This window comes from Phoenix dactylifera, chromosome 3 (genome assembly GCF_009389715.1).
Source record: "Phoenix dactylifera cultivar Barhee BC4 chromosome 3, palm_55x_up_171113_PBpolish2nd_filt_p, whole genome shotgun sequence".
Taxonomy (NCBI): Eukaryota; Viridiplantae; Streptophyta; class Magnoliopsida; order Arecales; family Arecaceae; genus Phoenix; species Phoenix dactylifera.
Window position 1 is genome coordinate 21,274,395 of NC_052394.1, and position 15,620 is coordinate 21,290,014.

Below are 15,620 nucleotides of genomic sequence, written 5' to 3' on the forward strand. Positions count from 1 at the left end.
GTTAACAAACTATTCACCAAGAAAATGTTATTGACAAGAAAGAGCCCAAGCATGACTGACCTTCATCAGACTCGCTGAGTTCCTATTAGATGAAGGAAAGGAAAACATACTAAGCGTATTTGAAGCTCTATTATAATTATGCCATGGGAATGCACGCATCATACAGTAGAAAGGATGCCAACAGGAAAAGGTCCGAAGAATATATCGGTTTAACAGCAGACAAACAAAATCCAGCAACATGCCATGTCGTGTTTTACCATGGAAAACAAAATAAAAGCAGGAGAGCAAGCAAACTATACTTCAATAACGAAGATCACACAACGTTCAAGTCTCCATTGATTTTGGTCCCCCATTCTTTTTAAATCCTTTAATCTCTAATTTGAACCCTCTAATTATTTGGGTCCTAGTTCTCAGGGCCCCTTCTCGCTGCCTAATACTAAGCAACAGATCTTAGAATATAAAATTTCCTTTTAAATCATACCTGATGTTTTACAGGACATACCAAAGGCACAACCCTGCTTCATCTGCATAGTATTGGTGGAATTCTCATCAATCTGTCCGTTCCAATATAAGATAGAGTCAAGGTAATTAAATTGATAGGTTAGAGAATCTATTGTGTGCCAATTCTAACAACATACTCAGAAATACTGTTCAACTGAAGTTGCACTCCCTTTGGCCCAACACAGTTCTCCAAACTTTTATTCTCTAGATTTTTCTTCTACACCATAATACCCAACCTCCCTTAGTATCATAAACTAAAGCTTAAGCACCCGCAAATTGGGAAAAAAGGAGCAAACTTTTGGAACGCTAGTATCCACTGGCTTTCAAGGAATGGAATATTACCAAGCACCCTCCACTATTTCAGATAGTATTTATGGTTCTACCTTTTTCTCTGGACACAACGGGAGGTGCAATCCATTTCGTGAATTGGTAGGGGAGGCGGTACAATGGAATTTCATTCATTCAATATTGATTCCCGTAGTTCGGGAGTTCAAGCCAGGCAAGGCACAATAAGGGTTGGCGAACATGGTAGGCACATTACAAATCAATACACGAAGAGGTGCCGCCGTGAAGATCTAGGAGTGTGAGCAGTACGAGCTGAAAGGCTCTCATACTGTTTGGATTTTTAGTACAAGTAGCTACAGGTTTTGCTATGACTTTTGACTATCGTCCAACCGTTACAGAAGCTTTTTCCTCTGTTCAATACATAATGACTGAGGCCAATTTTGGTTGGTTAATTCGATCAGTTCATCGATGGTCAGCATAGCTGTTCGGAATCCACAAACCATTCCGACCGACGATCAGAATTTCTTCGAATATGTCCTTGAATTTATTCGAGATTTGAGCAAAACTTTCTTGTTCTAGTACCAATAGGTGATGACTAGTGCACTAACCGACTCTTGATTACCGTTTTTTGCTTACTCTTTTTTGGCCTGGAAGAGCGAACGATCCACCTGGACAACTAAACTGAGATTCCTACGTGCTCCGACTTCTTGGGCCCCCCACTGGAGATGAGATGACGGGGAGCCTTTGGAAACTGTCGTGACGCTTTGGTGACGAAGGTCACCGGGGTGACGGTTTATGGATGGATTCCGTGGTAGTCTCTGACTCCCTCCAACTCAATCAATATCAACAACATGTCGTGACCATGACGGTTAAGCCGACTGTAATCACTTACAAATAACACACTTAAGGGCTTTAGACTCTTGGAGAAGGAAAAAATCGACCCTAGAAGCTCCCTAGTCTGATCAGCACTTGTCAATACCATTGTTGCTCCTGAAAATATTTTCTTATCATTACCAAGACGACATACCTCTAACTCATCGACCATCAAGCAAGGTATTTTGAATCTTTGCCTCTCTACCGCATAAGAACCAAGAATTTTTTGCTCTTTATTTGACATTCCAAGCACAAAGTCAAGTAGGTCACCTAAATCTATTGTTTATTTTACTCTTTCTTCAACCATCCTTGCCTACTCAACACCAATAGCTTTGTCTTGTTGCTCTCTTGTTTCTTATTTAATTAATGTCACCAGTATTTTACTGAAAAGAAAAATAAATCATTTTCTCCTCTCTCTAAAAGCTTACCTCTTTTCTTGCCACTCGTACTATCTTATTCAAAGAGGATAGCTGCTGGGCATGGGCTTATTCTGTAAGAAATGTCTGAATAGTATCAGATCTTGTTCAGGGCGATGGAAGTGGAACCTCATGTCCTGCTCCAGTGATGGTCAGTAAAGTAAGACCTTTAAATACTTGACTCCATCCACCGACCTATCACATGAAAAAGACAAAGGATTGAAAAGAAAAAAAACAAAGAAAGCAATTAGACCATGAAATGGAATCTGCAGTTTAATTATTGGCTTAAGGGCCATTCTGAAGAGGGCTTTTTCGAACTGACCTTTCCATGGTCATACCATGGATACCAGCCGATGAGGGCTGAGAGCTTGAAATGATCTATCGAATATCTGGTTGCAGTCACAGGGACTACCGCATCTGTGTCTCCACTGTCAAAGGGTGCAGTTGAAAGACAAGTAGTTAGAAGCAGCATGAGAAGTCAGTGCAATTGACGCATTCGAAATAGTTCGCACAATCCACAGATCTGTGAAATTATCTTCATCCATCACCAAGAAACATACAATTTAATCCATCATTCGTCATCTAGTGACTAGCAGCTGTGGATTTATTACTAATACCAATAGCTCAAGCAAAGAATTTATGCTCTTATGATATTCGTTCTCTTTATTTTCAACTTCTAACTCCAAATTCTGGACAATGCAAAGAGATTACTGGAAACAGTAGGTCTTGTCTTACTTTTCTAGGTGAGCCTAGATCACTTGATATCTAGAAGAACTAACAAGATAAACTTAAAACTTACTATTATCTTACAAGACATCTAACATTACCATCATTCATGTTCATATCTAGCTAGAGTAACATAAAATGTAGCACTTCTGTTCGGGTTATTTTCTCTCTCTGTGTGTGTGTGTGTGTGTCTGTTGTCTGTCTTTGGATAAGCACATTTGAGAGTACAGTTTGAAGTTTTTTCCTGATGCAATTACAAAATGTCTTGAACACTTCAATTCTCTATTTTCATTTTGATAGGCTTTGGGTGAGGAAGTACTCAAAGCAAAGTTTGTCAAATATATTTTCCTATTTCAAATACAATTTTTCATTTTCCTTTATTTTCGGACTGGAGCTTGATGGATATATTAGTTATGTGATCTTTTCCTTTTGATTTGTTTTATTTTTTAGATTTTCTGGAAAGCAAGTATCAGGCTGCCATATACCCATTTTGAGGTTGACAGAAGTCTTCGTAGAAAGCTAGCCTAAGTCAAATATGATAACAAGTAGGTAAATGCTAAAGTAGCAAAATGAAAATCATGGACTTCCACACAACTTAAAAAGTTGGAGAAGTGCCCAAACAACCACAATATTCACCACTTCCAATTGAAAAACAAATTGTAGTGATTTATGCAGCTGTCAAGGTCTTTACTATGCAAACCAAAAACTACACCTTCCCCATCTCTCTACCATCGTATGGATCAGAATCCTAGAAATCCACTTATTTTAAAACTTTATTTGATATTGTGAAGTTTTGTACTTAAGCTTCGGACCATACAGAAGACCAATGGTTTAATATATATAATGACACAGACAAAGTCTGAAATCATGATTGGTAAACAATAAAAGAAATAGAAAAACAATTAAAGCACAGAAATTCCCACATCCTAGATGCTGATATGCTGCATAATGTGAGGCAAAAGATATAAGCAAGTTTTCTTATTGCCAGGCAAAACATTAAAATTCTATTATCTAGACTTCATCCTGATACAATAAGTTTTGAACATTAGGCAGCATAAATAGATCTGAAATACAATATTCATTTAAGTAGCGAGCAGTAAACAATAAAAGCATGACCCACATGCACAAAAAAGTTATATGTCTCTCTTTGCAAATGAAATGCATGTGTTGTATTTTTTTTTTTTTTTCTGGAGTTAAACCATATAAAGAGATAGTAACGAATTGCTCCCTCCGTCCTTAGCTTTCTTCCATTGTTTGATTTTTGGTAAGCAAGCTTTATTCTAGTGACGACCCATATAAGCTGGAAATAATAGTCAATTCTAGCAGACATCCTTTAATGTAAGCCTTACTGAAAAATTATGCATTGTAGTGAAAAGTGAGGATATAATACGTGCTCCAATTGTTACACAGCCAGTCAGATGATTTGGAGAGTTCATTCTTAAAATCAGATTTATATAACATGAAATAATTTTATTGAGAGTGCATACTTGAACACTCATACTCTTAAACCAGCTGCAATTAGCTCTTGATAAATAGGAAGCATGGATCTTGGGGAATCTGCCCAGTAGTTTCCAACAAGATCTCTGTCATAGGGCACATTAGAACAAACTTTCTGATATTAGTTTAAAAAAGAAGACTTACCTGAAATTCCACCAATGTTAAAAACACAAAAAATCATGTTCTCTACAATAAGAAAACAAACCTGCATGTTTCCCAGGCATAATGAATTTCAGTAACATTAGCATGGAGTGCCCTCTGCACTTCCGGGCGATTGTAGTATACCTTGGCATACCTATCGGTGCAGGGATCATATGCTCTGGACATCCAAATTAGAAATAAGATGTAGAACCAAATGTATCAGATGTTGAAAATGTAGGACCATCTTAACAATTTGCGCTAAATTTAAATTGTATAGCAAAAACTCTCGGAGTCAATACCATGAAACATCTGAGTTGGCCAAAATATACACTCACTAATCCATATGGGAGAAGAGCATAGATAAATCAAGAGAACTATAGTAGCAGAGTCGGCATTGCTTAGTTTCAGTACATCAAAATTGGACTGCTATGCAGATCTATCAATCTTCACCAGTTTAAAATCACATTGTAATGCTCCAAAGTGCATTTATTTGTTTTAATTGTTGTGAAGAAAAGGAAGATGAAAATTGCAAGATACTCCATTTTCCTTCATAGACAAAAGCTAGAAAAGTTTTCAGGAAAAGCAAGCTGGAGGTGTGCAGAGGTCTTACATAGCGGCCTTTCAAGTTGTGTTTGAGTGCACAGGTGTCATTGCAGGGGCGCGTGTATATGCTGTATGGATCAATGTTGCCTTGTTCTGCCTTAGCAGCATTGAGATTCTTCACACACACAGCAAAAGGGTGCTGAGACAATTGGAGGTCGCAAGTAGCCCTAAGATTATGATATGTGGCGTCTGAGATCAGGCCATGGGTCCAACAGGACCCAAATTTGCCCATATAATCATGGTAATCATCAGCAACAGCATTCCCCACCTAATGAAACAATTTATAAAGGAAAATGTTGAAGTCCAATTGCACCAAAGCACTAGAAATAAAAAGGAAGCAGCCACCAGAAACTTCTTATTTACCATGAAACCCTAGATATTAATGATTGGATTCTGAGCGTCCTTGTTCTTCCGAAAGATGATGTGGGACAGTTAAGGAACACAATGCCCTGAGATGCAGTTGATGATTGATAAGAAATCGAAAGAATGATACAAATATAGATCAATTCAACGTTCAAGAAACAAAAGTGGATAAAAAAAATAAAAAACAATTGATCAGTAAAATAACACCTGCGTAGCTCTCTCTGGCAATATAGAATTCCCGATACTTGTTTTGCGGAAACCTCTCAAACCAATTCACAAGAAAGCATATGCATCCATAGCTAGAAGAAGAAACGACGGTAACAAACATTCTTTTTTCTTCTAACAAACACTACAATGGCAGAGAGAATAATTCGCATTATTCGAATAGGAGAAACCAACGCCGGCCGGCGACTCCAAGAAGCGCATATTGGCCACTAGAAGCACCGTAACAAACAAAAATTGAAAACCAACTGAAACCAAATCAGCTCAAGAACTGGTAAAGCAGGGGGCACTGGGATCACCATTGTTCCAAGCGTGGGGATTGAGGTAGAGAGTCTGGCCATCGGGGCGAATCCGGAAGCGGCCGAGCTCCTCGGAGGCGCCGTAGGCGATGGAGGAGCAATCGAGGCTCCGCAATCCCAGAAGAAGAATAAATGGTAACAATTTAGTTGTGATCGCGATAGTCTTAACGGTAAAGAAGACCTCCATTGCCTGTTTGGGCTGATGCGAGCCCCAAGAGGAGAAAGAAGGAGAGGAGGGAGGTGCGATTACCTCCTTCCCAAAAATGAAGAAGGGATGGGAGGGAAACGGGCAATAAAATTTCAGCTTGCACAAAGTTTCTATAAATAATAAAATTAATAGACTTGATCATCATTAAAATTTATTAATTAATATATAACGTATGATATCACTAGATTAATGTACATGGCCATCTCTAAAGTTCTCTGCTCAGAGAAATTTGGTTATTAAAATTTTTTTATTTATTAAAAAATATATTATATTCCAAAAATAATTAAAAAATAAAAAAATCATGCTATGTGCATGACATGGGATAATATTTACATTGCCGATATTAATGGCAAAAGTTTTGAAGCTCAACTTGTGCTAAGTTCTTCATTCATTGTACGGATGATACCCATATTAATGAAGGAAGTTTATGCTCAACTATAATTAAAGTTCATTGCTTAATATGCAACAACAAAAAAAATTGGTTATTGAAGCTTTCTATTTAGTATAATCTATTGCAGTGCAATATTTAATTTTAAGAATTGTTGGAAAAGGAAGAAAAATTCATGCTATGTGCGTTGCACATGTTATATGCTAGTATTTATTATATATATCTAAGATGGAGGCTCATCTTGTACAAAGTTCTATATTTGCCTGTATTAATATGTTCGACCATCATTAAATAGCGGTGCATTGCATAGGTTATATATTAGTACATCTAAAATAGAGGCTTGACTTATGTTGAGTTTGTCATCCAGCACATCGATGCCCATATTAACGATAGGGCAAGTTAATTGGAAGTAGCATATATTAAATTCAAGTCCTTTTCACATTTTATATGATCACTGATGGCAATAAATACATGCTTCTCACGTTCCAAATATATATCGGATTCAAATCCTTCTATCTATAATGAAGGTTTAGTTTATGCAGAGTCCTTCAATTACTGCAGATACCATGTTAATGATGGATAAAATTTCATTGTAGCATCGTCTCCAAAAAAAAAAATATATTGAGGAATATAATACTACGGTCATTTTTTGTTATAAATATCCACGGTACTTTTTAAGCGGATAAGTAAAAATAGATCTAAAGTTTTCTTTGAGGTTACGTAGAAAATAATCCCATAGTAAGCCGTACATTAGCATTGGAATTTTTGTGGAAGTTGAAAATAGAGGAACTAAGTGAGGAGAACGATCGGAGATATGGAGGCTGACCTCTCAGTAGCTCTTAATTTAATATTAGATGAGAGAATCAGGGAGGAAGGGCCCATGGAGCTGGGTTGAGATGGCCATTGATGGATGGAAGAAAGAAACATCTCAGAAGTTGACGGAAGAAGCGAGTATTCGGTACGGACAGCGACGGATATTTTTACTCCCCGGCAAGCGGAGGAACCACTCATTTGGAAAGGAACGAGGGGCCCACAGACCGATGACATGAGGAATGAGCTGGGCTAATAGATGGTGTCGGTCGATTTCATTTGTTGGCTTCTGGGTGCCGCCTTGGACTTGTCGCTGATGACTGACCACGAAAACCACCGATTGGAGCTGCTCTGTTTTCCACCTGACTTTTTCCGTGAATGCTTTTTTTTTTTGGGAAGGAATGAGACATTTCGGTCTGGTTAGTTTGTTCTATCTGCATGACTAATTAATTACAAGGAGTGGGATGGAATAATCTTGATGTACGCTACTGTGACCTAAATAGTTCTATGATGAACATGGAAAACGGTGTTGTAATGGTACAATATTTTTCCTCGAGCTGGACTTCCATGACAATAATATTGGACCAGAGTGTAACGTGGCTGAAATTTCTATTCATCAGTACTTGATAGCTGGTAGAAATTTGATGCTAATGGACTATTGAGTATGCTTGCTGACAAATAAATCATATCATTTCCACTCCTGCTTTTATTATATAGCATCAATTTATTTTAAATATTCATCATGAGGATTTAAGAGAGAAGAAGTTAGGTTTTCCAATTCCATTCTTTTATACATCTTGAGAAAAACCCTATCTTTATTTTAATATACAAATAATTGTTTTTTTTGAGTCTAAATACATAATTGTTATTGAGAAAGAATTTTGCTACATGACAGGTTCATATCTTTAGGCCAAATATTTTTTTTTATTCCCATATCTCTTATACTAAGGAACCAGCAACAAAATAAAAACTGGTAGCTGCAAAATTCTTTGTTTTTTTTTTTTTGACCTTCTCAACTAAAGATGAACATATGGACCTCTAGATATATGGAATCATGCAAGATTCAGTACAGCCAATGTAAAGTTTCCTGCAGATTAACTGCTTCCTGGAGATATTTGTATTTACACACAAGATATCATAAAAGAACATATGTTAAGTGGTAGTCCGCATTGATATCCTGCTGTCCTGCATATGAAATGATGACGGATTCTTGCATGTATGTTGCTTCTTTCGCTTTCTTGTCACGTCTTCATACCATCCTCTTAAGGCTTCTCTTGTTCTATCTTCAAGCATGGATGGCTTGAAATCTGAGCCCATCTGTTATAGAAGGAACATAGCTAAAGTCTCAAATTGTAAGATTTTAAAGGGGTCTTTAGTAATCTATTATGATAAGATCTAACCCAAGCATGATGTCGATCACTGTATGAGTAGGACAAGTGACGACATCGAGATCTTAAAGGATGAATACATATTAAAGTGGACATTGATTGATCGAAGAATTACCTGAGATACAAGTGCATACAGGGGAAGAGTGATGTAACTAGAAAGGAATTGAACAACCATCCTGAGGTAATGAAAGATAAAGGTTAGATTTCATACAACAAGAAGTCCAAATATCAAAATATCTTCTTAAAGTGATCGTTTGAAAATCTAATCACATAGTTGATGTTGGATGATCTTTTACGCAGATTGCTACAGTGAATCATATATACCTTAGTTTTGAAATGGGAAAATAAAAACTAAATCATTTGAAAGAGAGACTTACGGATGAATTCAACTTACGCTATCGTCACCCTTGCTATGGTGATTCCCAAGTTTTCGTGGTAACAAGACTTCAAACCAAATTCATACTGGAAAAGTCGAAATAAATTGGTTAAATTTACACGCAAGAAAATGCTGGCCTAACTTAAAGGGATGACTGGAGACTGCATACCCAGATCCAAATGAAGAATGTGAGCTCAAAAGCATTCTGTACAAATAAAAAATAGGTAGGCTAAGCATTATTAACTTTGAGCAGTAGTAGCACATTCAAGCTATATATGATAAGAAAGCAGTAACTGATGTCATTTCCTTTTTTTTTTTCTGGAAGTGAATCACATTAAATGGAGAAAATTGCATATGTGAGTGAAGGTGCGGGCGAGGTTAATGTTTCTTAGTTCTATATTCTCGAAGATTTTATATTGGACTTGCTTCAGTACATTTCAGGAGATATAGGAAAGCAATAGGCTGGAAATAAATACAAAAATGTTAATTATATCTTGAGGAAAAAATGAAAGGTGTTCTTACGTGTCGAGATTTACGGTATTTATACATCGTAGCATACTAGGCATTACTATTCTGAATGAAGAAATACCTGAAAAAAAGATAAATGGAGGAGAAATAGGATCAATCTAGGGTTGCCAAACCAGAAAAGATCATCATTTGGTTGCACTGGAGGCGCTCCTGATATTACAGTCCTCTGCTTGTCTAGTTGAAGAGCCATTTTAGTAACGATCATATGGAGATTCGCTCCCACAGATAATACAATCTATTTGAAGAAAACAAAAGCTACTGAGAATTTCTTTTAAACAAAATCAGTGCAATAGATTTCTGTCAACTTATACTTACAACTAAAGGCAGGAAGGATAACCAAAAGTACGAATACCATCCTAGAAATATTACAAACAAATATCAACGATATGCATAAGAAATCAAAAAGGAAAAAAAGGATATTTAAAGAGTATCTGATACTCACTATGGATATCAATAAGCATGAAAATGACCATCAGGAACCACATGAAAGGGCTGCCAGAGAAATAATATTCCATTTATGAACGCTCACTAACTTCGCTGGAAAATATACTTAGAGAAAAATTCCAAGTGAAGCTACTGCTTTATGATTATAAATTAAAACCTGATTCTAATCACAGTTTTAAAGTCATCATCCAATGCTCTTTTGATGTACTTCTGGAAATTAAATGTTCTGCGCCTGGAGAAGTGAGCCTGCATTTTGTTGCCAACAGTTTTATCTGATCACCATAATTTTTTCATGCTTTATTAAATTCAACATCTTAACTGCAAAATGTTGGTAATTCAGAGTTCTTCTTACCAAGATGAAACCATTCCGCAATGTGAGATAGTCCACTTTATCTACTACATAGAATTGCCTAAAGAAGCATCTCTGTTCATTTCACATTTATTAGACTCAATTTTGGGCAGTCGAACATTACCAAACAGTTTCGCATAAACTTACAATCCACATATAAACCGAAGTTGTTGTCCACAGATTTACATGTCTTATTGCGAATGAAGTGTCCCTCGTGAATCGAAACCTCCTTGAGTCTGCATTGCAATACATTAGATCAACAGTCTTTTTCCCCTCCCTAAAGTGGCATATAAGCACAGTGCTGTGAATGTAGTCCTCGGAAAGAAGTACATTAGCAGCATGATATTATCCCTTTACAGGACTAATCCACTTAAGAAATCATGCAAACTCTAGTATCGACTTTTTTTGTTGTGTTGCAGACTTAATTTATGAACCAAAACTTCGTAAGCATACAGAAGTCTATCCTTCATATCTCAAAAGATATACGAACCATGCGATGCACACGCCTCAAATTAGTTCAGCATTTAGGTGTGTGAATCGCATGGCCGAACTGGTCTGCTTTCGGAGTTCCATACGAAGTCGGGGGAATCGACTTAGCTTAATAAATGAGGAAAGAAATGGTGGATGAACAACCCTACCGAACCGTCCAGTTGTAACACTTTACACAGATAACATCCACTGCTTTCAGGAAATAAACAGAATTACTGACCATTGGCAATCTGGTACACAGTTGTTGCTGTCTCCTTCTCCCAAGCTTTCCAACGCCTCGTCTGTCATTAAAAAAACAAAAACAAATAGAACATTACTAGCAGCATGGAACACTAGAATACCAAGAATTAGATGATGGTAAGGGTGACATTATGTATCCAAGTAGTTTGAGAATACCTTAACTCTTCCGAGAACCATGGTGACTACACCGCAGAGGACGTGCACGACAGCCAACACAAAGATGAATATATGGAGCTGATGGACCCCTTGTTGGCTCACCAGAGAAACCATCCCCTGCAAACCAATGCACTTCTCACAACATGCCTCAAATTTTAACATGTAAAGAATGAGATCCTCTGTTACAAAGCATTTACTCTAGCAGCACAATGGCCAGAAGAGGAAGAATTGGTTTTGTCGTGAACTTTGCTGCAAGGGAGCAAAAAGTCTGCTGCTTTGGTTGGTATGCAAATATATGAAATAGGTTTCTGGACTACAGCTAGGATTAGAGATAACAATCCCAGAATCATCAGCTCTGCACCTCAATAATTGCACTAGATGTAAGTGGATATGATAAAAAGACTATAAGAACTAAATTATTAGTCTTGTGACTTCAGCATACCCTCTTTGAGCTTATCAACTGCATCATACAATGAGATCTTCTGACGTCTCTTGAGCCACTGCAAGAGAAATCAGAAACACTTAAGAATGGATTTTGGAAGGTTACAACAAAATAAGAGGGCGATCTATTGAGTCTTCCAATAAGTAAAAAAGGAGTGCTCGATTTGAATAATGGCGGGGGGGAGAGGGGCACAGAACTTACGGTGCCAGCGAAATCGATGGAACGTTTTAGGAGGTATGAGATAAAGATTGTGAAGAAGAAGATTGTGGCAAAAGCCCAGGTTGGTGTATGCTCAAGGGAGACTGCCATGTCCCTCTGGAAGAACTAGCTCGAGCAGCTGAGGAAGAATGAGGGTGTGCATTAATAGCAAGATGGATGGCAATCGATGACGTGGAAGTTATAGGGCTACTAGTGGAGGTTACAACTGGTGGTTTGAAGTAATTCTCAGTTGCTCAAGAATTGGTCCAAGGTTCAGTCCTTTCTGCTGGTCAAAATGACAGAACTTTGAGTGTCATTGGCCAGCGTGAGAGAAAAGATCTGGAGAGTGATTTTGTGTCGAAGCGTCAACGAAGTTAAACCATTTTTCTAGGCTTCCATCTGTGCATGTATGACTAGCCTTAATGCAACAATCCAAAATGTCATAAAAAAAAAATAGGCAAAAAATATTTTTTGCATTCTTTCATTTTATATAAGTACCTAAAATCTGTCAACAAATAATCGAGGTACGACTAAACACATGCCTATGCGGATCCTTACATACTCCATTCGTTTAAATTCTGATATTCTCGTCAGATTAAAAATCCAAATCTATTCAAATCCAATCACAAACATAACGTTTGGCTCGTACTCAGCTCAAATATATATGTGTTGCAGCATTCCCAACTTAGGACCTCATTCAAAAAAAATAGCCAGAAAGTATTATTAGGGTATCTTGATCCTGTATAAATACTCAAAATCTACCTAAAAAATAAACAATGTGGGATTAAATATATCCCCGCACATGTCTTCACACTTAACCTCTTCCTTTAGCTCACGGCATACGTAATTCTTAGACTAGTAGTACTAGAAAATGTTTAGCAAGGGACTACTAGAAGTCCTGTGCCGACTATACATCCAGCCTCAATATTAGCAGCATGAGATTTTGGTGATGGTGGTTAGCTGGTGTCTATGGAAAGGAAAAAGAAACAATAGTTTTCAGTTTCACAGCGAAGTCAAAGAGTATGGCGTCCAAGAAATGTCTTCTTATTTAGAGATTGGGCATTGTTTGCAGCTGACAAGCAAATTGAGGCCATCAACACCCTGTCATCTCTTATTGCTTTTTTTTTTCTAGCTTTATGCAGTTCTCATCGCTTATTCATGTTGTAATCTGTGACTTCCCTCCCTAGCTATTTTTCTACTCTATATGTGTTAGAAAATATAAAATATATAAATAAATCTACCTCATCCTATAAGCTTAAGCTTTTAGGATAAGTGGTGATTTCAACATGGTATCAGAGCAAAGGTCTTGAGTTCGAATCCTATTTCTGCACTCTTTAACCCTATTATTAAAAAAATTTCACATGTTGTGCTCGCCTATTAAGGAAAGTCTAGCCCATATGTGAGGGGGAGTGTTAGAAAATATAAAATATATAAATAAATCTACCTCATCCTATAAGCTTAAGCTTTTAGGATAAGTGGTGATTTCAACAATATGCACTCTTAAATCTTACCATTAAAAATATAATAGGCTAGGAATTTCTAGCTCTTTTACTCGAAAAAAAGAGAGCAGCAGCTGAATTACAAATCTTGACAATGTTCGCAAGAAGAAGTCAGATACATCAAGGATTTTTGGTCTATGAGCGAAAATTTTATTCATCAAAAGAGTTAAGCTTTTTTTTTTTTTTTTGGCAGAAAAAGAGATGCTTCCATCAATTCTTATTTGAAGAGAACAAAACAAACTAACAAGCATGGCGATTTGATCCAATTCAGACTAAGTAGATGATTAATTTTCTTTCATCCACTAATGCTGTCTTGTTCATGAGTGTATTTACTTTGATGAGAGATCACCTTCCTTTTTATTGGGCCAAACATCAATTAGCATGAATAATCCTTCTGGTAAGAAGGAAAATAGAACCGCACTAGTCACGGCCATGAGGTCAAGATCACTGATCACCCTTCCATCAGAACATATGATTTAACTTTCATGCACTGACGAGTATAAATTATGAAAACTTTACTCACAAGATCCCACTTCTAAAAATACAATACAGTAGCTGAGGAGAACAAAAGAGGAGAACTTAGACCAAAGAGATGATGTAGCAATTCTATCACATTGACCATGAATGAGTATTACAAGACAGAGAAGAACGCAGAATATACTTCTTCTTCTTCAAAATAAGAAAGAAGAATGATTGTTATCATTGCTTACATAAAAGATAAGCTCTAGTCTAATGCAGAGGTTACTCTAATAACAGTCTAATTATCTCTCTTGTAGTCTATCCTACTCTTTTTTTTTTTTAACGAATATAACCAGTCCCCTCCTTTGCTTTTGTCCAAAGATCAATACTGCTCCAAAGATAAAAAATAAATAAATAAATCTACTTTAGCATGCAAACAATTTTGCCAAATTATAGTGACCCGGTCAAGGGAGCTGTAAATTCCTCTTCTATCAGGTATCCAATTTATCTTTTTCAGAAGAATCAAGGATTCAATTTACCAAAGTATATCAATTATTTTTTGGATTAATCTCTCTCTCTCTCTCTCTCTCTAATATTCCATGGAGAAGAGTCAAGGCAAAGTCTTTTCAGTTTTCACCTTAAAAGGACATGTGAGGAAGCACGGCTTGGAAGACCGGTCAGAGTCAATAAAAGGATGCTGCGTTAAAACTCCGGTTGGGACTTGGGAACCGTGTGACTTGGAATCTGAGATTCATACAAAAGGTGTAGGTGGGGGCCAGGGTTTTTGATCTTTCTGGTGTAACTGCTCTGACATATGATCATGCTAATGCTGCCTTACTTGGCGTACAGGAAAATAATTCTCATGCTCCAAATTCAAATACGAAATATAACACGGCTATGCAGTCAAAACGTGTAACCCATAATAATATGAGGCTAAATATTTTATTTAATTTTTGAACTCATCTCATACAAAATATAATAAATAAAAATCTAATTTTATTATCCATTACATGCGATCAATGCTGGTTCAGAGTGTCTACATCCAAACATAAGTACCAAACTCATAATCAATAATATTTAAAAAAATCATTAACTACAAATTCATAGTCAATTTAATAAACTAAAATTTTTCTACAAAATTATCAAGCTTGCTAGTACAAATTCCAAACCTGAACCATCCTTCGTTCTTATCGACCCTATCCGTCTGGAGAGAGAAAAATAAAAATAGAGATATATGAGCGATATAGTTTAGCAAGTAAATTTTACTCTACCTTACCAGATCGAGCATAAGTCTTTCTATCTTGATGCATCATTTAAGAAAAATAACAGATATTACAGAATAAAGCATTTCATAGTATAGTATATTAAAACAAGCCATAAATCCAATCATGCATGTGTAAATCATCCATCTTTCATAACATAATTTCAAGTTTATTTTGTAAATAAATTCGTAAATCATTCTTCACGTCATTTAACCCTATCATGGATCAAAACATTTGATCTGATCAGATCAAGTCGAAATTCCACCAGGTAAAAGTATAGCTCTGATACCAACTTGATCCGATCGGGAAGAAAATTTTCTTCAATCTGTTCAGCTCGAATCTCTCAAAAAAAACTAGAAGAAGATGGAGAAATCTTAAAAGTAGGGTTTTAAGTCTCATTTTCTTTCATTGGTGATTCTTTCACACCTCTTAAACTAAAGTACATAGTCCCTATTTAT

At 36.6% G+C, this 15,620-nt stretch overlaps 1 protein-coding gene and 1 pseudogene across 2 annotated transcripts; both read right to left on the bottom strand.

Moving 5' to 3' along the window:
- Positions 1-1,499: 1,499 nt before the first annotated feature.
- LOC103702920 lies at positions 1,500-6,113 on the bottom strand (annotated as a pseudogene).
- A 2,115-nt stretch (positions 6,114-8,228) lies between these two features.
- LOC103702877 (MLO-like protein 3) lies at positions 8,229-12,180 on the bottom strand. 2 transcript variants are annotated; one of them, XR_603370.4, is made up of 15 exons: positions 11,946-12,180; positions 11,745-11,802; positions 11,500-11,657; positions 11,303-11,419; positions 11,127-11,187; positions 10,565-10,653; positions 10,421-10,492; positions 10,226-10,314; positions 10,067-10,116; positions 9,940-9,980; positions 9,686-9,859; positions 9,266-9,301; positions 9,098-9,182; positions 8,836-8,896; positions 8,229-8,649 (listed from the first exon to the last, which is right to left on the bottom strand). XR_603370.4 is itself a non-coding variant. In XM_008785507.3 (15 exons), exons 1-15 carry the CDS (start codon positions 12,051-12,053, stop codon positions 8,485-8,487), a joined length of 1,347 nt encoding a protein of 448 aa, XP_008783729.2. In that variant the 5' UTR covers positions 12,054-12,180; the 3' UTR covers positions 8,229-8,484. The 2 variants fall into 2 exon arrangements, 1 of the variants encoding a protein (XP_008783729.2); XM_008785507.3 differs by having other exon boundaries at positions 9,115-9,182.
- Positions 12,181-15,620: the final 3,440 nt, after the last annotated feature.